This window comes from Myotis nattereri (assembly GCF_964212035.1).
Source record: "Myotis nattereri genome assembly, chromosome: 6".
NCBI classification, from domain to species: Eukaryota; Metazoa; Chordata; class Mammalia; order Chiroptera; family Vespertilionidae; genus Myotis; species Myotis nattereri.
In genome coordinates, this window is record NC_138081.1 from 74,713,773 (window position 1) to 74,738,782 (window position 25,010).

At 40.9% G+C, this 25,010-nt stretch overlaps 1 protein-coding gene across 1 annotated transcript in view; it reads right to left on the reverse strand.

The window, feature by feature from the left end:
* Nucleotides 1-14,409, reverse strand: part of ARFGEF3 (ARFGEF family member 3) — a 126,818-nt gene extending 112,409 nt beyond the window's left edge. Inside the window, exons 1-2 of the mRNA XM_081094574.1 lie at nt 14,179-14,409; nt 8,122-8,173 (exon numbers count right to left, since the gene is read on the reverse strand). Of these exons, the coding sequence (XP_080950700.1) occupies nt 8,122-8,173; nt 14,179-14,263 (137 nt within the window). The 5' untranslated portion in view covers nt 14,264-14,409. The remainder of the gene's footprint in view (nt 1-8,121; nt 8,174-14,178) is intronic.
* Between the last annotated feature and the right edge of the window lie 10,601 nt (nt 14,410-25,010).

Sequence of the window (25,010 nt, forward strand, 5' to 3'; positions counted from 1 at the left end):
GTCTGAGAACAGCTGCATTAAAGTGACCAATACATAGGTAAAGAAAATGCGTGATTTAAAGGGGTTGTGCACCCAATTCCAAAGTGGGGTATGGGCTCCCCAGTACCAACCAGCAATTCCCCAACACCAGCTCAGTGCCCTACAATTCAGCTCAAACGCTGTCTCGCTGGAGGTAGCATCAGACTGCACAGGTTAAGGGCTTGGTTCCAGAAGACTGTCCCTGACCACCATTTCAGGCTAGACTCCCAAGCCCAGGTTATCTATCAATCACTTGCTTAGCCTATTGGCTACAGACGGAGTGTAGGTTCCAATGACCCCCCCCTCTCCTTAGGTTAATTTGCTGTAGCAGCTCACAGAACTCAGAAAAATGCTTCACTTACTAGATTACTGGTTTATTACAAAAAGATGTAACTTGGGAACAGCCAGGTGGACGAGAAGCACAGGGCAAGACCTGTGGGAAGGTGGCATGAAACTTCCATGTCCTCTCCAGGCGGCCACTCTCCCAGCACTGCACAAGTTTGCCATCCCAGGAACTCCCCAAACTCTGTCCTTCCGGGTTAATGGAGGCTTTGTTACACAGGTAGACTGATTAAATCATTGGCTACAATGCCAACACCTCTTCCTCCCCAAGTCAGGGGTCCCAGCCCTCTGATCACAGGGATGGCTCCACTGACTCAGCCCCTATCCAATCAGCTTTCCAGGTGTCACATCATTAATATAACACAAGACACCTTCTCAGCTCTCACCACTTAGAAAATTCCTAGAGTTTCAGGGGCTCTGTGTCAGCAGTGGGAACAAAGACCAAATATATATATTTCTCACTATAAATCACAATATCACATTATATATATATATATATATATATATATGGAGATCTTGCCATTTATGACAACATGGATGAGGCTGGAGGGTATTATGCTAAGTCAGTGGTTCTCAATCTTCCTAATGCCGCGACACTTTAAATACAGTTCCTCATGTTGTGGTGACCCCCACAAAATAGAATTATTTTCGTTGCTACTTCATAACTGTAATTTTGCTACTGTTATGAATCGTAATGCAAATATCTGATATGCAGGATGTATTTTCATTGTTACAAATTGAACATAATTAAAGCATAGTGATTAATCACAAAAACAATATGTAATTTTATATGTGTTTTCCGACGGTCTTAGGCGACTCCTGTGAAAGGGTCGTTTGACCCCCCAAAGGGGTCGCGACCCACAGGTTGAGAACCGCTGCTCTAGATCTATCTCCTCTGCATCTTCGGGTCCATCCATGATCACATTGGGGAAACAGAGGCACCTCACCAGTGCGCATCTCCATTTATAGAAGCTGACAAGCAAAATGAGTAGCTCAGAGCCCAACGTCCATACGTGGGAGAAGCAGAACTTAGTGTACTTCAATTATCTGTTTACTTCCCCCAGCAAGTGGTAGCTCTTGAAGGGGAATTTGTGTCTATTTGTGACCTGTGGAATTTCCCCCCTATGGGCCCAGTACAAAGAATGCTGCTTGCTTGGCTCCAACTCCAAATCCAGGACCTCACTTGTGTCCCCACTTGCCACTGCCTCCTCCATGAGAGCCCAGGTCCCCCTGCAGATGTCTCCAATGGAGATGTCGACATTCAAGACTGAGTATTCAAGAGGCCGACATTCAAGGCAATCATCACGAACAAATATTTATAAAGGCGTCCACTGTACTGTATGCTTGGGCACACACACCCTAAACTAACAATCATTTTCTTTCATAATCAAATATCCTATTGGCTCTAAATTACATCTATATTTTTACTATCTCTGAAATGCATGAGCGCCTACCTCCCCCTTTTCAGCAATGTCATGTTACTGGCTCTGTTTTCCATATCCAGGCTTAGTTCAGAGTTGGAGTTAAGATCCTGTGGAATCACAGAGCAGCCCTCCCATAGCTCAATCTTGGGGGGCGACTCTCTGTCCAGCCCCCTCCCTCGGCCCTTTCAGCCACAACCCATGCACAGCTGAACATTTTCTTGGTTTCTTCTCTACCAACAGTCCCTGACATTAGCATACAAAACCCCTTTTGTCTTTAAAGGACTTTCCTCCCAGCTGGTAAATACAGAAAAACAAAATGGTGTTTACAAAATAAAGTAAGCATATGGGGAAGTTAGTTTCAGGGGAGGAGTGGGGAGGGAGGGGATAAAAAATCTTTGAAATACAACAGTTCTCTTTGGACTTCATTAAATTAAGAATTAGAGCAGGTTTGCTCCTACTCAGAATATGATCTATTCTAGATGCATTCCTACAGTTTAGGCCTAAAAATGAGGCCTGCACAAAATCTTCTCTTGATAATTCTGCGGGTTCGCTCATCTTAACCCTCCCTAACGTTAGCTGTTTCTTAGCCTTTTCCCTCAGTCATAAGCTTAGAGAGGAAAGAGTTAGTTATTTAATTACATAATTGCTCAGGCTTCCCCCTGGGTATTCACATCAATTCTAGGCTAGTGTCTCTTTTATCTTAAGGTCTCCTTCTGCTGCACAGACAGGAAAAGTCCATTTAGGTCATGTCTTGGCAAAGTCATGTGCACACTAATCTCGATAGCTCTACTAATTCATGGCTCTCCCCTAAATCTGAATACAGAACACACCTTTTAAAAGCTCTGGCTCCCTGGAAATTGCATTTAAAGTTATTCCAACACAAGGTGATCTTATCCATATTCCTACATTAGTAAGTTGCACTCATGAATCAGCAGTGCCTAAATATAGCAGATTTCTCAATAATTCTTTTTAATAATGGTGCTTTCATCAAATAGCTTACTGCATGAAATTTAGCTTTATATTATCTTGGTTTTGCACATAAATTACAAGTAAGAAAAAATAAACTTCTGTGTTAAATTTGTATTGGGAAAGGTGATACTCCTTTACGGGTTAAGAAGGGGACTTCAGAGTCCACAGTTCTGACTCTATCCCGGGTTGACTTGAGGGGTCTCTCCGAGCTCGGTGTTTCCCAGCCTCACAGAAGTGCTGTCAGGATGGAGACCAGTATGTATAGCACTGGTTCTCAACCTTCTGGCCCTTTAAATACAGTTCCTCATGTTGTGACCCAACCATAACATTATTTTCGTTGCTACTTCATAACTGTAATGTTGCTACTGTTATGAATCGTCATGTAAATATCTGATATGCAGGATGGTCTTAGGCGACCCCTGTGAAAGGGTCATTCGACTGCCAAAGGGGTCGCGACCCACAGGTTGAGAACCGCTGATGTATGGCATCTAAGAGAGTCCCTGGCACATAGTAAAGGTTTAAAAAATGGAAGCTCATGTTCTCATGTGTCCTCGTTGGGGAAATGTGAATCATCAGGCTACTGCACATGCTAAGCCGCATCACAGTAACCGAGGAGCGCACGTTAGAATAGGTAAAGAGGTCAAGGGAGCTCTTACGTCAAATTTATTGGCCTTAACTTGAAAAAGACATTATAGCAGGTGTTGTGTAGTTACATAATGTTACTAACTGATACGCAGTTCAACTACACATAAACATGCAGTAAAAATAAAAATATAAAATACTGAATAAACAAAGACGTCCGAAAGCAACTAAATACGATGCTCGTCTTTGCTCCATGCCTCCCCCAGGAGAAAAGTCCTAGATGGTGAAAAAGAGATATACCAACACCACACTGAGCCATTTACAACATGAATCAATGTGCTCAGGTCTCTATCCATCTCCTGGTATCCATTTTTATAACCCATCAATACAAACAAAATCTCAGAGGCCTAGTTTGCAATGAAAGCAGAAAGCCCAGGCCTATATTGCCTTCAAGGCACAGTTTAATTATGAAAACCATGCACAAAGTAACCAGCACATCAGAATTCCTACCTTCATTCCATTCAAGAGGAAGGAAGAGGCCTAAGAAAGGAAACTCGTGATTGGATTGCTATACTTTTTCCAAATGGAGTTATGTTTCCTTCTAACGAGCACTTCCATTTACAGCCATCCAAGTGCTATAAAATAAAGACACCAACTACCTGTCATAAAGGAATGATAAGTGGCTGGTTTTTGAACACTAATCACCTTGCTCACATCACAAACTATCACTCAAGCCCAATATCCCCTACATCCTAGCTTGGGTGGGTTATGCGCATCTTAACTGACTGCATCATTTAAAAGTGCTTTTAGGCCAGGGGCTGCTAACAAGGAGAAGCTCTATAATTGAGAACTAATTGTAGGTCTTCCTTATCAAAGGGAATAGAACATGAAAACCATTAGGGCTGGCTTACAGGCTGGCAGATAGCACACAGAAACAGCTATACTGTTTCCTAACTTCTATGTAAGTTAGGAAATAGTATAGCATTGTCACATACACTATCTTAAAGGGCGAGAGGATTCATAGAAGTTGGGAGAAGAAAAAGAGAAACTAGACCTTCAGGACCCCTTGATTTCTAACATGGATCTTACCATTCCCACTGCTAAAGGCTATTCCACATTCTCCTTGGACACAACTGATCAAAACGGTCTCAGTAATTATTTATCAGAATGTTAATTTAACATGAAAAGCTATCAATCAATGGCAAAAAAAAAACAGTAAGAAAAACTGCAAAGCAAAAGTATTTGTGATCTGAATTATTTCCTATAGCCCTTTCCAAAACCTGTAACAACAAAATCTGTAAATAATCACTTCTAGATGATTACGCAACAGAAATAGAAACAATCTGAATATAAAATCTGGAGAACACAAGAAATAGTCTATGAATTTGGTTTCTTTCTCATATACTAAATATAATTGAAGAAATTTTTTTTTAATAATTGATATATCCAAATAATTCCTCATGAGCAAATATTTACAGTGACTAGATTTTTTTGAGCAGATGCTCAAACAGTAAGAAGATGGTGTGTTAAATATAATAACTGCCCAATAAATTTAATTTTAAAAAACAACAACATAATGACTGGACAGAGTACGCACTCTCTGGGCTTAAAAGTGCCAGGAAGATGAATCAAAGGACAGATTTACAACAGAAGGAGAAAAGCCCATTACAGTATATTTCCTGTGTCACTTTCCTGATAATAAAGTGAAATAATAAAGTTATTGATTCAATAACTAAATGAGGACTTAAAAGGCTCCCAACTATTTCAAATCAGTCCAACTGAAACCTCCTTAAATGGATAAAATTCTACAATAAGCTTACACCTGCAACCTTAGAACAGTGTTTTCCAGCTATATATGTTTCATCCTCCTCCCTCACAACACAAAGTCGCTGAGTGCAGGCTCACATCGGCTGACTTGTTCATATGGTTCCATTCTTTTATATGAATGCTTGACAGACCTCACTGCACACCTGGAATACAATGATACACAGGCCTTTGTATACAAGGATGACATCACCAGCTCTTTATCAAAGAATAAAAACTCTGAATTAAATTTCTGCTAATGGTGAAGAAATGGAAAGACACCTGTATATATTCATCCACAGTTTCTCATCTGCATCCTTCCAACCAATTTGCTGCCTCCCCCTATGGGTTGTATAAGACAGCTAGCAGGCTTTGGAGTATATTGTAAGACTATAGACTAAAGTAAAGCTAAATGTCTAAACAGGTGACCAAACATACGTCCGTGGGCCCAGTAAGGCTGTTTTTTTATCCAACTCATCTGGTCACACACATACACCAAGAGCTGGAAAATGCCAGTTGTCTCCTGATGAACAGTCCCACCCAATGGACCAGAAGACTCGCTGTAGGTTCGACAACTCTTTGGACTGGGAAACAAGCTACAGAGCAGTGTCATGAAACATTTTTGCTCTTGTAGCCTTTAAGAAAATATTAACATTTTGGTTTTCACATGTTTTAAATTACCATTTAAAATTTTAATTATAATTTTAATTAATTGCCAAGGCTATAATTCTGGCATATTAAAATTATTAAAAATTTTAATTAAACTACAGCACTTATTTAATGTAATGAAATCTAAATACCACACCCATTTGAAAACCATCTTTATCCATCAAAAAATACATGAACAAACTCTCCTTTCACAGGAAAAAAGCTGCATTGTTCTCTTTTCTCCTTGAACTTGTATTTCCATTCCTCTTCCCCACAGAATGTTTTCTCAAGATTATGTTTTAATGCTTAAGAGACTTTCATTTATCTTCCCGTTTTATTTCTCTATAACAAAAAATATGTATAGAGTGATTTTTTAAAAATTTCCATAAAGCCAAAAGTGTTCAATTTTCTTCTGGTTTCAGCTATCATTCCTAATGCTCACAACTGATCCAAAAATATTAATAATCACTCATTAGAAATGTTAATGTAGTTAGCAAAGAAAGTATAATTTAATTAGAAATGCATTTGTTTCTCTAGATATGGATATAGATATATAGATATATCTCCCTTCCCCTCTCTCTCTCTCTCTCTCTCAAATCAATAAATAAAAAATTGAAAAAAAGAAATGGATATTGCTAGTATATTATTCTCCTCAATTAGTTTATACACCTGTGGATAAATATTCCTTATTGCTATAATAAGGTTGGTTTACCATCAATTTTGTACCTTTCACCCCCACTTTTATAGATATAAACAGTATAAAACCTTGTTTACATAAATAAAAACTGAATGGAGACTATCAAAAAATATTATTACCTATTATCTTATGACCAGATTAAGTCCTTCTTCAATTTTGCTGAAGGCCAAGAAGTAAAAACTACCCTGCAAAATGTGTGCCCTGGTCATTATACCCATCCCCTTTACCAACACAAACACTAATAGTTTCATAGTCCTTTGTCGGTGGGAAGAGAGTTTGTCCCCCAGGACAACACACCTCAGATTCAGGATGGGATGGTAACAGCTGTGTCTCTCCTTTGTCAGGCAGGGGAAGGGTGACTGTAAGAGGTGAGATGGAAAAGAAGATGTGGCAAAATCAACTGGGAAGCAAATGAGTTTTTAGAAAGGTTGCCTCTAGAAGTTGGGGACCAGAGGTCATCTCCCTAAACTACTCATGCTTTGTTTCTTGGAGAGTCATTCTCCCGTGAGCACAAACATCCAGAGGGCACTCCCCGCCTCCAAGCACAAATACTGCCAGACGCCTGTCCATTTAGAAGCATTATGCCCACAAAAATGTACTCAGTTTGATTAACACATAAATTCCCTTATAATAGATCAGCCAATAGCAGATCAACGTGAGACAGAATAAATTTTTTAAAAAGACAGAAACATAAATCTTGTTCAATCTCCTTGAAAAGAGAGAAAATACCTAATAAATCATAGTGTCCTGAAAATACAGAAATTATACTCAACAACTCAATATTTTTAATAATCTCAAAGAAAATCTGGAAACAATCCAAGTGTCCAATATGAAGAAAGCAACTACACAATTAATTTACAACAGCCATATAATGGAAGAATATGCAATATTTTAATTTAAAGAACATATACTGACATTAGAAAATGTCCTTTACGTGATGTTGACTAAAAAAAAAACAAGCAGGAAACAAATTTGTAAATAAAAATTCACATGAATTTGTAAAGATATGTGTGTGTGGGGAAACACGCCTATTAAGAAATGCATTAAACTGTTTTCAGTGGTTCTCCTCAGGCTGTGTAAATATGAACTACTTTGTTATTTGTTCTTTCCAAATTTTCCACAAAGGGCATGCATTTCTGGTGATGAGAGGAAATTACAAAAATGAGGGCAGTGAGGAAGGTAGGGAAAGAGGTTCTGTCTCAGGGCTGCTGCCTGTGGCTGCAGTCTGTGAGATGGTGTCCAGCCAAGGAGCCAGTGACAGCTTGAATCCAACCCACATGGTGTAGGCCTATCCCCCCACCCCCCCCAAAGAGGGGCGCCATTTCCTAATCCACAGTAGAAGATACTATCCATTGTCCACATCCTCACTTCGGTTATAGTCATTTCTGCCCTCGGCCATTATTCTCTCATCTTTGACTTCCATAGCTTGTTCCTTTGGCTTGAGATTTCCCTTACTCCACAGACAGGTGGAAATCAGTGCAGTCCACTCCTATCACGCCAACCTCATGAAATATCCCAGTCCATGCGCGCAAAAAAGCCGGCAGTCAGCAGTATCATCCTACAAACCCACGAGGTTATCTGGGTTTTCAGGGAAACACGGTGGGCAATTGTTATGTTATACAATTCCAGCCTCCTTACCTCAGCAAGTGTGGAGGGATCTTGACAACGGTATCCACACCACCCAGGGTTTCTGCAAAAGGAAAATTACAGCTAAAAATAAATATGTACAAAGTTAGAATCTGCATTGTGCATCATTTCTTTTTCATCTTTAATTTCTTTATTGGTTAAGGTCATAATTTCACTGTTAGTTTCTTTTCCCCCCAGAAATTTCTATAATCGTAGTCAATTCTCAATTCTCTGACTGCAAATTGTCCATATTTAAAAATACTCCTCCCCTAAAAGCCCCAGAGACGTATTTCCCTATAGAGACATAGAATGAATAATTCAATTCCTAACCTGAATCAGAATGCCAATTTAATCTAGTTACAACAGACTAAAATTCTATATTCTTACAATAGAGACAGAGAAAGAAAAGTTGTTTCCTTGAAACTATGGTTCTAATACCCTTCAATAATAACTTATACATAAGAGACTTTCAAGTTCACAAAGCATTTTATGTAATATCTCATTATTCCTGCACACATGTATGACATGGTGGATTAAACCTTTTTAAATCACACTATAATTAGAAATACTGACTGGGAGGCTCACCCCAAATCTCATGAATTCAACTTGGATGTTCAATACTTTATTTACCATTGTTGTGAATTACTCGCACTATTGCTGCCTCCAGTTGTAGAAATAATGAAAAGGTCACTATTCTCTCCCAAAAAAAAACAAAAAACGGTTCTATTTCAATAGCTCCCACTTGCCTTCAGTTTTCTAGCTCAAACTGTGTTGATGCTCTCTTCACTGCTTAGAGCGAGCAAGCCCCGTCAATTTGACCCACTTTCGTTGGGGAAGGGGAAACATCTCTCCCAACCTTGCTAAGAGAGCAGAGGGAACAATGGACACCAAATGTTCCCTGAGACTCAGGAGTAAGAACAGGCGAAAGCATGCTGATAGGCTCTGGGCCTATGGTGGCCAACGGGACAAAACATTGGTATGAGCAAGGCAATCCACAAAACAGAACGATGGAAGCAGTAGGGTCAGTGATGCTGTGGCCAAGGGAGGAAGTGAAAGGAATGTCAGTCCTTAAGATGAGATAGGGCAACAAGAAAACGAAGTCCTAAGCTTCAGGGGCAGGGAGCAGCTCAAAGGCTACGCAGGTCAGCACAGCCCAGCAGGGCCAGTGTCCAGGACAACTTGATGCTCTGACACCCCATGGAGGCTCTGACACCCAACAACCAAACTGTCCTGGTTTTCCCCATCAGAGAGAGGGGTTAATATTCAATTCAGAATGTGCAATGGTGCCCAACTCTACAAATGCTAGAAGAGCTGGAAGAAGGGGAAAGAGAGAGGCAAGTCACAGAGCAGCCATAAGGAGCCCATCCCTCAAGCAGAGATGTTGAGTGGGTAGCTGCATTGGGGTTTGGAGATCAGAGCACAGGTGTGGGCTGGCGATATAAACATGGGCATAACATTGTCAGAAACGGAACTGACGCTGTGGGTATGGATGGATGTGTTCAATCCAGCAGGATTGAGAGTAAGACACGAGGGCTCAGGGCTAATTCTTGCAAACTCCAACACTTAGGCTGGGAAGAGGAGCTGGAAAAAAGAGACAGAGCAGCTCAAGAGGTATGATAAGATTAGTAGGACACGGTCATGGAGGCCCAGGTAAAGTGGGTGCCCAGTATGCTTAGTATGGCCAAAAGGCCCTGTAAGATGGGTGAAAGGATGGTCTGGTAGACTGAGGTCTGTGTATGTTATTCTTCACTGAGAGCTGGTGGAATGATGGAGGAGAAAGTCGGATTGTAATGAGTTGAAGAGTGAGTACAGGATGTGGACACACTCACTATAGATACTCTTTTAGAAGTTTGGCTGTGAAAGTAACAGAAACTGTGGCTAGAAGGAAAAGTGGGAAGACAGAGGGAAGGATGGTGGCTAGATAGACTATCCTTCCACTACTTGGTGTTTGCGTCTCTAACTTCCTTTCTCCTTTCCTCCATTTTCTAAATCCATTCAATATGAGTCCCTGATATAAGTAAAAACATTGCTAAAATAAGGGCATGGTCCCTTCCAGTATAATGTTGTGCCATTCTACTTCACCCTGCCATTCCCAGCTCACAAGCTTCCAGGATTGCCAGTTCTTGAAAGAGAATGCTAGTCTCTCAGGCTTTCCACAAGCTGAACCCTCTGGTCAGACCATTTCCTCACTGATAAAAAAAAAAAATCTAACAAACTAGATAGCTCAAAATAGATGAGAGATACATATATGTTCTTTGCCATTTATGATACCACTATTAAAAATACCAATTTTCATAGATATATTAATGACATAAAATGCTAAAGTTAAAATATAAATGGTAATCCAGGATATATGATACTAGAGGCCTGGTGCACAAATTTGTGCACAGGTGGGGTCTGGCTGGCCTGCCCCAATGAAAGCCCATCGGGCCAGCCAGGGAGAGGGCCTGCAGGCAGTTGGCCAGCAGGCCCCGCCCCCAATCAGGGTGTTGAGGGGCCAATCGGGGGCCAGGCCGGCCCGGAAGGGGGCCAACTGGGGCCCAGATCAGGCCAGTTGGCTGCCACAGTGCACGTCATAGCCACCAGTCATTCTGGTTGTTCTAGTTGTTCCTCCATTTTGGTCGCTGGACTTTTATATATATATATAGATAGATATAATACCACACTTTGCAGAAGGGAAATACTCTAAAATGTGGTGTTATCGCTGGGTTATGAGATTACAGGTGATTTTAATTTTTTTCTTTATACTGTTTGAATATTTTTCAGTATTCTAAAATGAACACCTATAGGTCTTGTAAATAGAAAAAAATATTAATATTACATAAAACTTAAACAAGTCATTACCATGTTGATTTATTTATTGAACATCTGCCTCTCATATTGTAGGAGCAGAAGCCACAAAAAAGCATAAGCACCTGTCCCTTTGCTCAAGAAGCTCACGTCTACACTGTTGCTATTTGTTGATTTGGTTGACCAGCATCCACTCCCCACCTTCTGAAGCAGCACCCTAATCTGGTTTTGAGGAAACCATCCTTCCCTGACTCTGGGATTTCAAGTGAAACCAAGGACTGAACAGGAGTGACTGGAGATGCTCCACTCTCTTGAGATGATCATGAATGACAGGCTAAGTGAGAGATGACCCCTCTCACCCATGATGGTTTACGTGTGCTGATGCCCCCTTTTCATGAAATGGTCTAAATCAGTGATGGCGAACCTATGACATGCCTGTCAGAGGTGACACGCGAACTCATTTTTTTTTTGGTTGATTTTTCTTTGTTAAATAGTATTTAAATATATAAAATAAATATCAAAAATATAAATCTTTGTTTTACTATGGTTGCAAATATCAAAAAATTTCTATATGTGACACGGCACCAGAGTTAAGTTAGGGTTTTCCAAAATGCTGACACGCCGAGCTCAAAAGGTTTGCCATCACTGGTCTAAATGGTATCATCATTCATGAGCCCAAAGCTGTGGAGACTCATGCAGAGCATGTGAGTTACCTCAAAAAAGAGCAGAGCAAGGTCTTTGAAACACTAATTCCTGAACCAAACTCAACCCCCAGCCTCCTAAGGGACATTTAATTAAAAATACATTCTGTTTGAATTAGTTTTTTTGGTTTCTTGATCCCAACATATTTCTCAATATTTTCCCCCTACAGGGTGGCTATGCATACAGTTAACTATAATCCGAAGCAGCAGGTGCTTGAGGAGTCATGCGGGCAGGGCTTAGAGCCAGAGGGCCACAATTCACCTAAGGAGTTCAGGGAATGAATTCTTCCTGTGTGAGTTGGGTCTTAGGAGACTGGAAAGGGAATTCCTGGCAGAAGGACTAGCATGAGCAAAGGCAGAGACATATGCCGTGCACAGCGTGTTGGAGAAAGTAGTGCAGCTTCTGTTGAACCTTTGGTGGGGGAGCAACAAGAAAGAAGGCTGGGGCTAGACTGAAAAGAGTTCGAAGGAATTTATACATTAATCATAAAGAAATTATGGGGTTGAAGAGAAGTGTTTTTAGTAAAAAAAAAAAAAAAAGATGGAAAAGTTGAACATGGACTGGAGTAGGAAAGAAAACAGGGAAACCATATCTCTATGCCTTTGTTTAGGCTGCATTCTCCCTCCAACATGGCCTTCTAACAAAGTTCGATAGGGAGGAAGTGTTTATTCATCTATTCATCCTTACATCTCACTGCTTAATAAAGAAATGTTTGCAAAATAAAGGAAGAAAAGAAGGAACCCACAGCGTACCCATTCATCAAGTCAAATCTACTTCAAAAGTCCCACCAGGTCACACCAATCCCCCCTCTCCCAGCACCCTTGCCCTCACAGTAGGCCCCTCTTCTTAGATCTGTGTTGCTGGTTTACTCATTCCAGCCTACACAATGCATGCCCTGCACTGTTATTTAACTATTTCATGCACTCACATCTCATCTTGCTAACCAGAGAAAGGAAACCCATCTATTCTTACAGTCAGGCTGGACTCTAGGCTCTCAGCTTGGACAAGCTCCCTGCTTCAGCTCTGGTCTTCCTGGGTAGCTTCAAGGACCTGATCTCGGCAACGTAACAAGAAGCTGAGCATCAAACATTAAAAATACTAGAATACTCTTCTCCTCCCTTTTATCTAAATCTGCTTAAATTAGCAAAGTAATAATGAATACAAGGAATGGCATGTTTAGAGTGCAGTTGGGCCCTGCTTTACGATGTTACCCAGCCATCTGTGACCTTTCAATAGAGGCCTTTGGGAATCTAGGTCTGAATCACTCTGCTGAATGACAATGGCAATGCAAGACAGTCCTGTGGCTTTAAGAGCCTTGCTGCTCACTGATTTATCTGGTCCATTTTTCTTTAACAGTAAACAAATGGTCACGTTCTGGTTCTAACTACAAGATCAACTTCCTAGACAATATTCTAGAAAATGCTGTGAAAATATGCAGGTGTAAAAAAAAAAAAGATGTTTCTATGAATGTCTGTACACACCCCCCCAACATAGGTGAATTAACAGAGTTGCCTGAAATGCCATAAGAATTTTACATTTAGTGGGAAATATGCTAATGTTTCCATCTCTTTTTAGGCTGCAGGACAGCATAATGTCTTGACAAGCACTGCTTGTTTTTGGTTGAGAGAGAAAGGATTTCCATTTCATATTTTAATGGAGTGGGAAAGGAGGAAGCACCTGCAGACTTGGGCAAAGCCAGGGCCCCACAGAGCTGCCTGTTTTCTCTTTGGCCTTTGCTTTTTCAAAAGCATCACCGTCACCCAAAGTGTGTTCCTGATCTCTTTGCATTCCTATCCAGACAATCTTGATTGCCCACATCCTTGCCTGATTACAATGCCTTTCCCATTTCTAGGAGGCTGAGTTCTGCAACCTGAGTCAGATGGGAAACACACATTCGCCTGATTGCAATGTCTTTCCGCTTTCTCCGAGGCTGGGCTCTGAGTCAGGTGGAACTTACTTCAATGCCTGCACAGCTCACAAATCTGAATCCCACCTGTCTGAAGGGCGGACCACAATAGAACTGCAGGGGTAGGGTAACACAATCCCACCCGGATGTTATATTTTATGTGCAATAAAAATGAAAGACGATACTTAACAAGCTGGCCTCTGCCAGGAAAATCAAATTAAACAGCCATTCCTTCCTGATTACATTCGACAATGTTTCGAGATCCGGGTTGATGGTCCAACTTCCCTCTTCCCACAGGCACTTCGGAATCAGGCCCCTGGATTCGCACCAGCCTTTGTGGCCCTGTCTCCCTCAGTGATGGGTGACCACGATCCACTGTGCTGGGGGTCTGGAGGAGGGACCCGCCCGGCGTGGAGGACAGCGGCTCCCCGTTAATGTTTAGGAGATAAACAGACCAGAAGGGAGACGAACAGATGTCAACACCCGCACCAAGATCCTCACGTCGTACCTCAATTCACCGACCAAGGCAACTCTCCCAACTGCGCGAAATGCATGCAAAACAGATGCTCGGCGAAAGCCCCCCCAGGTACAGGGATGTCAGCCCCGGCCCCGCGGCCCTCCGGCGGGGTGAGCAGCAGCGCCCGTGCCCGCATCCCGCTCCGCGCGCTTACCCAGGGCCCAGGTGCAGCTCTCTTTGATGGCTTTGTACTTGCTCCCGGACGCTTCTTTCTGCAGCTTCCGCAGGATCTCTTCCATCTTGACCTTCTCAGGGGCCCGGCCGCCCACAGCGAAAGGAGCGCGAGGCCGGTCGGGGACGCCGCTGCCTGGCCGTGCGCGCCCCGGCGGCCGCTGCGCTCGCCAGCACCCGGCCCCGCGCGGCAGCGGATGAATCACGGCCGCTCCGCGCCGCGGGCCACGTCAGTCCCGGCGCCCCGCCCCGCCCGCCCGCCCGCCGGGGTCAGGTGCGCTCTAGCGGGGCCACGGCGACAGCGGGGTCGGGCCCCAGGCGGAATGACGCTCCCTTGGCCCCGCCACCAAGGCGGGCCCCTGGGGCAGGGAGGCTTGGAGGAAGGTGGAGGCGGACGTCCGGAGCTGGCTCGCCGCCGGGCGTTGACAGCTCGGCCCCCACGAGCGTCTGATCCGTGGCGCGGAGGCGGCGGGGAGGGGCCTCTCCGCGGTTCTCCCCGCGCCACCCACCCCCTGCGCGGGGTTGGGGCTGCCCAGCCCGGGTCGCGGAGTCCCCTGCGGGGTGTGGCGTCCCCCGCTGCATCCCCTGGCCCGTGCTTTCACCATTTAGTGATCAGCTCTCTGGGTGCCTGGCCCGCGCGCTACCTGTGATTAGGGTCACTCTGTCCAGCGCGTATGCAACGTTCTCTCTCTCTCTCTCTCTCTCTCTCTCTCTCTCTCTCTCTCTCTCTCTCTCTCTCTCACACACACACACACACGACACGAGGAAACCTAGCCCAGAGACTCGGACTTCCCAAACCAACAACAATTGGACTCCGAACATATTTTTAAATTCAAAACCCTTTTATGAAATATTTCTTCCCTTCCTTTCCTGTGCTGAATTGTTTTCCTCTGGAGGGTGGAGGGGAAAGGAAGGGGGCGCACTAGGCCCACGCAGCAGCAAAGGGCTATCTGGCTTGGATGAGGGTGCAGGGGAGCGCACGGGGGCAGCTTCCCCAGTGAAGAACCCTTAGGCTGAACTTGGGAGGCGACCTGGGTGGCCGGATGGGGGAGGCAGTGTGAGCCAGGGACTCAAATATTGAGAGAGAGCCCGTGTTTCAGTAACCAAGTCGTTCACAGATGGAGGCCCCGGGGTGGTTGTTGTAGGAAATGGAGAGGAAAGCAGAAATCTCATTTGGAAATCACACACACACACACACACACACACACACACACACACACACACACCCGTTGTGAAAGCTGTGATTGGGAGGTAAGAGGATTGGACGCATAGTGTTTTTTCTTTGGAAATGTAGCTGTAGTGATAGTGAGGAGGATAAACTGCAGAGAGGTAGGCTGGCTGCTGGGAGAACAGAAGAAGATTCTGCAGTGACCTAGAAATCAGGTAAGCCAATGGTGGGTGGAAAGGAATAGAGGAAAAAGTAACAAGAGATATGTAGGGAGCAGAAGCAGCAGGCTTTATTGACTGGTGTGGTAGCATGTGGGATGACATGATTTTCTTGTTTGGGAAAATGGGAAGATGGTGGCCTGTCCTCCAAGTTAAAGAAGAGAGGGGGGAAAGGGTTTGAACTCATAAAATCTGGGTTTTGCACATGTTCGGGTTGGAATGATAATGAGATAGCCATGGGGTGTTTTATTTCTCAGCAGGAACTCAGATCAGGGCTCTGTGATAGAAATGAGGATTTGAAAGCATCAAGTATTGAGAATTGTTGATGCCTTGGGTTCAGCAAAGGTTGCTGGGAGGCAGTGGATGGAAGGGGAGAAGCAGGATGGCAGGGAGGAAGCTGGGGACCACTTACCCTCAAAAGGTGGGCAGAGGCCCAAGTACCTAAAGAGGAGGCTGAGAAGGAGCAATCAGAACCCCCAGGTGTGGGAAGGCAGCCAGGAAAGGAAGTGTAACAGAAGGGGTCCAACAGATGGGGGGCAGGGGAGGGTGTGTTCATACTTCTCCCTAAGCCTTCTTGGTACCTTGTACTAACAAGCAAACTTGCAAAGTCCCAGCCCCCAAGGACCCTGCAACTCACCATCCACATCCCATGAAGCCGCCTTTGGGAAAGGTTTCCAGTGCTGAAAAAAAAAAGTATTATTATCATTAACATTATAGTCGTTAATATAATTATGTTAGACTACATTCTTAACTATTTGGGAGAAATATAGGTCACAACTTTATATGATATAGAAAATAAATTATAAATGTGTTAAAAAGTTAAATTTAATAACTGATCCATAAAAGGTTTTGAAGAAAATGTAAATGAATATACTCCTCTTACTGCATCAAGATTATTTCTAACAACCAGCTAAGACAGAAACTGAAAAAGAAAAGGTAAATAGATTTGATTATTTCAATATGTAGAACCTGTATGTCAGAAGTTCCATCCGACATTAAAAAACAGATGACACTCTGATGGGTAGACTGAAGGAGGAAAGAGTAAATCACATTTTAATTTTGTGTATATTACTATTTTTTACTTTTTAAGAATATCTGTTATCTTTATAATTTTAAAAAATTGCTTAAGAGACAAACTAGAAAAAAATAACCATTTTAGAGACATAAACTTTGAATAACTTTATAAAAGGAGTTTTTACAAAGTATTAAAAAACAGATACACACCCTAAAAAAAAAGAAGCAATGAATAGGTAGTCAGCTCACAGAGGAAGAGCACAAACTTGTAAATAAAATAAGATTTTTTTTTATCAATCAAATTGGCTGAGAGATTTTAAATGGTATTGCTAGTTACTAAGGAGCTGGTCAGTTAGGTCCTCTCATGTCACGGGTGCTGGTGGAAGGTGACTGGTACCACATTCCTGGAGGGATCCTGAATGTGTGTGTATGCAGCATAGATAAGGCTCTGACCCGGCAATCTCACGTCTAGGAATTCGTCCTAAGCAAGTGACTATGGAAGTGGGTAAAGATTTTCTACAAGGATTTTAATGTCAATCAATTATTTCTAAAAATTGAAAACTAAATAAATGTCCAACAATAGAGAAATGGAAAAATAACCTATGATGTGTGTATCCATAAAGCAGCATGCTACATGGCCTCGAAGAATAAGTCTATGGAACTAATACAAAATCATAGTGAATGTAAACTGATTAAAAATAAAATTGACAAAAAGAAATAATATGGCAGAGGAATTTTGAATAACATGAAACGTTTCTATATAGCTAAATAAGATTGTAAAATGCTATGTACTAAATGATTTCAATTTTATTATTTAAATATTTGATGTAGATGCACACATAACTTTAAATATACATGCATATATATAACTGGAAAACAAACATAAAATGTTAATAGTGTTTCTCTCTGGTGGGTTATCGGTGAGTTTATTTTTCCTTTAAAGATGTTTACTTTTATAATTGCGAAGTGTTGGGGTTTTTTTTAGGTGGCATAAAAATGAAATTAAAATAATCAGGCAACAAGGTCAATGGCAACAGAATGGGCAAAGATAAACACAGAAAAGAATCTAATGGATGTGAGACTTGAGTTAGAAAGCCTGCCCCAGAATAATAATGTGGGCAGAGAGCCGGGTTGCAGAGGATTGAGCGCAGGTAGAAACACATTTATAAACAACCCACTCCAGATGCTGGTTATGGAGGAAAGGGAGGGAAACATTAAAACACTTTTTTAAAAAAATGTCAACTCACAGAGCAGACCCTTTTTATCACCACCCAGTATACACATAGATAATGTATAAACAGATTAAAAACAAACAAAAGTTTTATCTATAAAATAACGTACTGTTAAATATGATAGAGTTACTATTAAATATGATTTTATTCATGATTGCAGGCACATTTGTCTAAATTTATTCCAGGCTGGAGACAGGAGGACAATACTACATGCACAGCCCAGGTGCTTGGTGCTGAGGTCTGTTTCTTCCCACTGTTTTTAGTTACGTTGGTTAAAAAATCTGGTTCACACAAATAAGTTGCTGTGGATGCTGTTAATAACAATATACTTTACTTAGCAACTGAAATTGCAAATTTTAGCAAATTCTTTTTAAATCTTAATCTAAAATGGTGATACATTTATTATCACTCTTCAATGTATTTTAATAACAAAGCATTAGTAATTGTTTTTTTCTTTGGGCATCAACTTTAATTCACATGTGGACTTAGGATTTTGAAAAACAAATGGATCTTTTATACAAATCATTTTATTTGGTATCCAAAATATCTTTTTTGGAAATGTTAGAAGTTTAAAACAGAATTGCAACAACATTAATATATTACTTTTATTCAATTCAAAGTATCTTCATTAAGAATGTTCTCTTTTTCCCAGCCAGCTGACTCAGCTGTTGAGTGTCTACCCATGAACCTGGAGATCATGGTTTGATTCCTGGTCAGGGCAGGCAGCTGATGAATGATTCTCTCTCATCATTGATGTTTCTATCTCCCTCTCCCTCGCCCTCTCTTCCTGTCCTGCAAATTGTTGAGGACATATAGTACCATGGTGATTACTTAAGATGTATTTTGTAACTATCGAATATAGTCAACATCTTGAAATATATTGTTACTTTTCCCCTATAGATCCAAATTCAGTTAATTAAAACTGAAAAAAATATGCCAATTTTCTTGCTGAAATATTATCTCAAAAATGTTAGCTAAATGAGATTTCTTTTAAACAGAAAAAAATGTGACTCCCATTCTTTAGTTCATAAAGCTTAATTAATATTTCCTCATAATAATCAATAACTTCAGTATGATATAGTATTCATGTATTAGATAATGGAAAGGCTAAGCTACTTTAACAAAGACCCAAGGATATAGTTCTATATAGAACACAGACTTATTTCTCACTTAAATTAATTCCTGAGTCAGTGGTCCATGTTGGTACGGCAGTTCCAGGAGATCACACCCCTTAGGGATTTGTTCCCATTTGTGTAATCAAAGGTGGGTCCTGGGCAGGCTATGTCGTATTTCATAAGAAGAGGAAGAGAGTAGATGAGCCCAGGCCTCAGATGTAGAAGTCACACAAATCCTTCCCTTCTCCTGTTGGTGAAGACAGTTCCAGAGACACACCCTGTGCCGCAGAGTCCATCTGGGTGGGGACCACCTATCTCAGCCTCAGCTCCAATTTCTGAACAAAGCATATCAAAAAGTAAAAATTTCTCTTAATGAAATTAAACAACTGTCACTACTTTTGTTTTCAAGTTCAAGAAATTCGGTAGAATTCTTAGGATGCCAAATCTTTACAATGTATGAAAAGTGATTCCAAATAGTAATGTAGGTGGTAGTTTCTAGTAATGTTTTAAATTACTCTATATTTCCTGGCCTTACTTCTAAATCACTTACAATTCCATTACAATTTACCAGTTTATGTTTTTCAAATAATGTATTTTTTCCAATTCTATCAGGTTACTGAAACCTGTGATATGTTAGGTTAAATTTAAACAACACAATAAATGCCTTATAAAAGTTATCTTGTCACATATCTTTGGCATAAATTAAAGGGTTGGTAATTTATGAGTAAATACTATAAATGTTAGTGCTCTCATTAAGTATAATCATAAACCTGTGTCTGTTCATTTCTGCCTAATTCTCTTTTGTATCTTCTGCAGAACTAAAATTTGTTAAGAGAATGTGTTATCACTTAAAAGCATAGTTTCACATTTCTCAGCTGATCTGTCATCAAGAATCATATTCACTATACCCATGTCTGCAGACAATAATTTTTTTCAGCAACTATGTAATTTTGTCTTTTGATATACATATGCAACTAAATATATAGTAATAGTTTCTCATTAACCTAATGAAATAGTGTTGATAAATTTATGGGTTTTTTTTCTTTCTTTGAAAATATTTGAGGCCTTACCAATAAGCTTGACTTGCTGTATATACAAGGTGCTTTTTAGGGGATAAGATTTTTAAACTTTCACTTGCAAGAAAATCATTGCAAATAATACATTTCATGGCTTTGAGCATTTGAAAAGCTATAATTAATCTTTATTTAAAAGGCTTGCATTTTATTGTTTTTGGAAAATAGTTCAAATTTATAAATATATTGGTTAGAAGAAACATTTTTTCTCAATGTTGTCATTATTATGGATCTAGCAACCAGAACATGCCTCTGTTTTTCACATCAGCATTATTTCTTCTAATAATTTAATGAGTTATTTTAAGGGTAATTTGTAGAAGTTTTTTTGTTTTTATTTTTATTAATTAAATCTTTATTGTTCAGATTATTACATTTATTCCTCTTTTTTCCCCCCATAACTCCCCTCCACCCTTTCCCACCCCACCCTCCTCCCTCACTCCCCACCCACTGTCCTCATCCATAGGTGCACGATTTTTGTCCAGTCTCTTCCCGCATCCCCCTCACCCCTTCCCCCCCCCCAAGAATAGCCAGTCCACTCCCTTTCTATGCCCCTGATTCTATTATAATCACCAGTTCATCTGTTCATCAGATTATTTATTCACTTGATTTTCAGATTCACTTGTTGATAGATGTGTATTTGTTGTTCATAATTTTTATCTTTACTTTTTTCTTCTTCTTCCTCTTCTTAAAGGATACCTTTCAGCATTTCAAATAATACTGGTTTGGTGGTGGTGAACTCCTTTAGCTTTTCCTTATCTGTGAAGCTCTTTATCTGACCTTCAATTCTGAATGATAGCTTTGCTGGATAAAGTAATCTTGGTTGTAGGTTCTTGGCATTCATCACTTTGAATATTTCTTGCCACTCCCTTCTGGCCTGCAAAGTTTCTGTTGAAAAATCAGCTGACATTCGTATGGGTACTCCCTTATAGGTAACTGACTTCCTTTCTCTTGCTGCTTTTAAGATTCTCTCTTTATCTTTTGCTCTTGGCATTTTAATGATGATGTGTCTTGGTGTGGTCCTCTTTGGATTCCTTTTGGTTGGGGTTCTCTGCGCTTCCTGGACTTGTAAGTCTATTTCTTTCACCAGTTTGGGGAAGTTTTCTGTCATTATTTCTTCAAATAGGTTTTCAATATCTTGCTCTCTCTCTTCTTCTGGCACCCCTATAATTCAGATGTTGGTACGCTTGAAGCTGTCCCAGAGGCTCCTTACACTATCTTCGTATTTTTGGATTATTTTTTCATTTTGCTTTTCTGGTTGGGTGATTTTTGCTTCTTCGTATTTCAAATCGTTGACTTGATTCTTGCAATCCTCTAGTCTGCTGTTGGGAGTCTGTATAATATTCTTTTTTTTTTTTTGTATAATATTCTTTATTTCAGTCAATGTATGCTTAATTTCTAGTTGGTCCTTTATCACAACTTGAGGGTCTCATTAGATTTCTTGTAGATCTCATTAAGTTTATCGGCAGTTTCTAGAAAATTCTTGAAAAACCTTGAAAGTGTGGTTTTGAACTCTATATCCAGTAGTTTGCTTTCCTCCATTTCTGTCATTTGTGTCCTTTTTCTTTGTCTCTGCATTTTTTATGCTTCCCTGTGTTGATAAAGTGGTTTTCTGTGCTGAGTGTCCTCTAGGGCCCAGTTGTTCAGCCTCCCCAATTACCTGAGGAGGACACTCTTGGTGCACCCCCTTGTGGTCTTTGTGCACAGTTTTGTTGTAGTTAAGCCTTGATTGTTGTAGGTATCTCTGGGAGGAATTGACCTCCAGGCCAATTGGCTGTGAGAATCAGCTGTGTCTGCAGTGGGAGAACTTCTGTGCTGGAGACACCCCTCTGGGACAAGACTTGCTTCAATGGGGCTTTGGTGCTCACTGAGTCTGCCCCCTCAGTGTGTCCTTTATGGTTCCACGGAGCTGCAAACTGCATGGTCCCACTCTGACCTCTGGGTTTCCTGGCTCCTGGATCTCTAGGGAGGTGCCTTTGCCTGAGGCTATCCAGCAAAAGCCTCCCTGCAGGGCTTGGGCGGGGCGGGTCCCACGGGATCAACAGGGCAGGGCTAGCAGTTATGGCTGCTCTCAGTCCTGCCCTCAGAGGCTCTGCTTCTCAGTGTCCTGGTAATCGCTGCAAGCCCCTCAGAGAGAAAGCTGCCCTTGAGTTCTGACCGATGCCAGACAGTCCCACTTCTCCTGTATGAGTCTGGGTCCCCAGAGACTCGCCCAGAACTGGAGCTCAGAGCCTGAGACTCCCTCCCGATTGAAAATGACAACCATGCCCTCAGCCGCCAGCCCGCTCTACATGCACCTCCGCACCTTAGTATTTTACTTCCACACTGCGCCTCCTCTGAGTCTCAGTATGCTTTTCTCTTTCCTTCTAGTTGTAGAATTTCCACTCAGCCAGCCTTCCTGTGGTTCTGGATGATGTCCATTCCGTCTTTTAGTTGTATTTTTGAAGTGGTTATCAAGGCAGCAAACTCCAGTGTTTACCTATGACGCCATCTTGGTTTTTCTAATTGTAGAAGTTTTATTAAAATATACAATTATTACAAAGTCAAAAATGCCTAACAGTTATGCCTAATCCAGAAGCACATTGAAAGTTATTAACTTATAACCAAAACTTGATGGGAAATCTTATTATAGTAGATAAAATTCTTCTAAACTTCACTTCATGATTAACTGTTCATCATGTTGGCATAAATTAAACTCTAAAACCTTAGCTCTCCTGATACAATTATGATCAAATCCAGAAAATCAAATGAGAAACCAGTGAAGAGAAAAGTGAATGGCTGGCTGGCTCCCAGCCAATGGATAGTCATTACATCATCTCCACCAGCTGCCACTCAACTCAGTTGTCCACAGTATTTGCTGCAATGGAGACAGCTCGAATTTATAATATGATATCCTAAGTTACACACTACTTTATTTCCAAAAAGAGTTTTCACAACACTCTGAAGGGTAGAAAGTGAAATTGATAAACACTAGACCAGTGGCAGATTTGAGATTAAAAAGCCTGTTGGTAGGAAGTATGTTTATGTGAAAGAAATGAGACATAAAGGCAGAGGTTGAAGAGGCAGGAGGCAGCCAGACTAGTGAGTGAAACAAGTATCCTAAGGAGATGGGAAAGGTGGTGTTTAGGTAGAGTCAATTGCCCAGTTCGGGGATGAAGGCCATTCTACAAACAAGGAGGGGAAGATAGAAGGCTGAGTTTTGATAGTGTTCAGTTTGTTGATGTGGAAGAGGAATTTGTGGGAGTTATATCCGCTGGCTTCTGTTTTCCTTGTGAAACAGGAAGACACTTGTTGAGTGTAAAAGGAGAAGAGACTAGACCAGGGGCGGGCAAACTTTTTGACTCGAGGGCCACAATGGGTTCTTAAACTGGACCGGAGGGCCGGAACAAAAGCATGGATGGAGTGTTTGTGTGAACTAATATAAATTCAAAGTAAACATCATTACATAAAAGGGTACGGTCTTTTTTTTTTTTAGTTTTATTCATTTCAAACGGGACGGATCCGGCCCACAGGCCGTAGTTTGCCCACGGCTGGACTAGATAGAGGACTAAAACTTTGGAAATGGGAAAGAGAGGCAACTAAGGATACACAGAAGACATCCTTGAAGTGTTGAGGGCCCAAGCAGTTCCCTGTTTATGAACATTAAGGAAGCAGTAACAATTCCGCAAACATCGCCAAATCTGATTTTGGGGAAAGATATACCATGACCTATTGATAATAACTGTGTGGTTTGTCTAGAACAGCGGTTCTCAACCTGTGGGTCGCGACCCCTTTGGCGGTTGAACGACCCTTTCACAGGGGTCGCCTAAGACCATCCTGCATATCAGATATTTACATTATGATTCATAACAGTAGCAACATTATAGTTATGAAGTAGCAACGAAAATAATTTTATGGTTGGGTCACAACATGAGGAACTGTATTTAAAGGGCGAGAAGGTTGAGAACCACTGGTCTAGGACATTTCCTGTTGAACTAGAATACCATTTGGAAAATAACATTTATATTCCCCTCCCTTACTACAGAAACATATTCTATAGGCATGGAGCCTAGAAAGTTGTGATCTTAATAAGCACCCAGGTGATGATAATTATTACCAAAGTATATGGTTACTATATAGAGTCTAGTATATAGTATTTGACTTATCAAGGCAATGATTTTTCCAAAAGCAAGGGACCTATTCTCTTTAAAACAGGAACAGTACAAATATCATGAAACTATGGCTTTAATTAGAGCTTAAATTCATTGTTCACAGTTAGATTTATCCTGCTACAGCAGGATTTATTTTATTATGAATATATGTATATATATCTTCACATCTTGTTCTCTTTTTTCCTAACAATTCCTTTCGTTTCAAACCACAGTGTGAATACAGCTGAAACTATTTATCTCTGCATGGTCACCCCTACCATAAGCATCATCCCTTAAATAATTTACTTTCTGTTGTGCCATAATGCTGCAGATGCTATGAAATTTTCAATGTAGTTATAGCCCAGCATCATGTTAGCTTCAGGAAACCTTTAGTCCAGGAAACAAATTGTTCTGTCATGTATAACCAGTTCACTTCATAATTTGTGCCTGAATCATGAATAATCATGAATAATAATGTCTTCTTAGCAGCACTTTTTAATGAAAGAAACAGATACAGAGATTTTAAATCATTTTTATGTTATACGTTTGTGAGTTCTTCTCCTGACATTTATAATTAGTGGGCAGAGCAGATGGCAAAGCTAAGTATCAGGTAATGTAATCATAAAACACCATCCCCCCGCCCCCAAGAAACCCCAGAAATGTTCTATATTGGAGACTTATCACATTTACTGAAGGATTTTTTACCCCACTGGAATACATTGCAAGAAATTATGACATTAGATAAAAAGATATTTCCATATCAGGAAGTTCAAGAGATTAAGATGTTACTGAAATTTAAGTTAAAGGAATTCATAAATTTTTCAGAATACATTATAGTAGAATTATTACTATAATTTGAGAAAGTCAG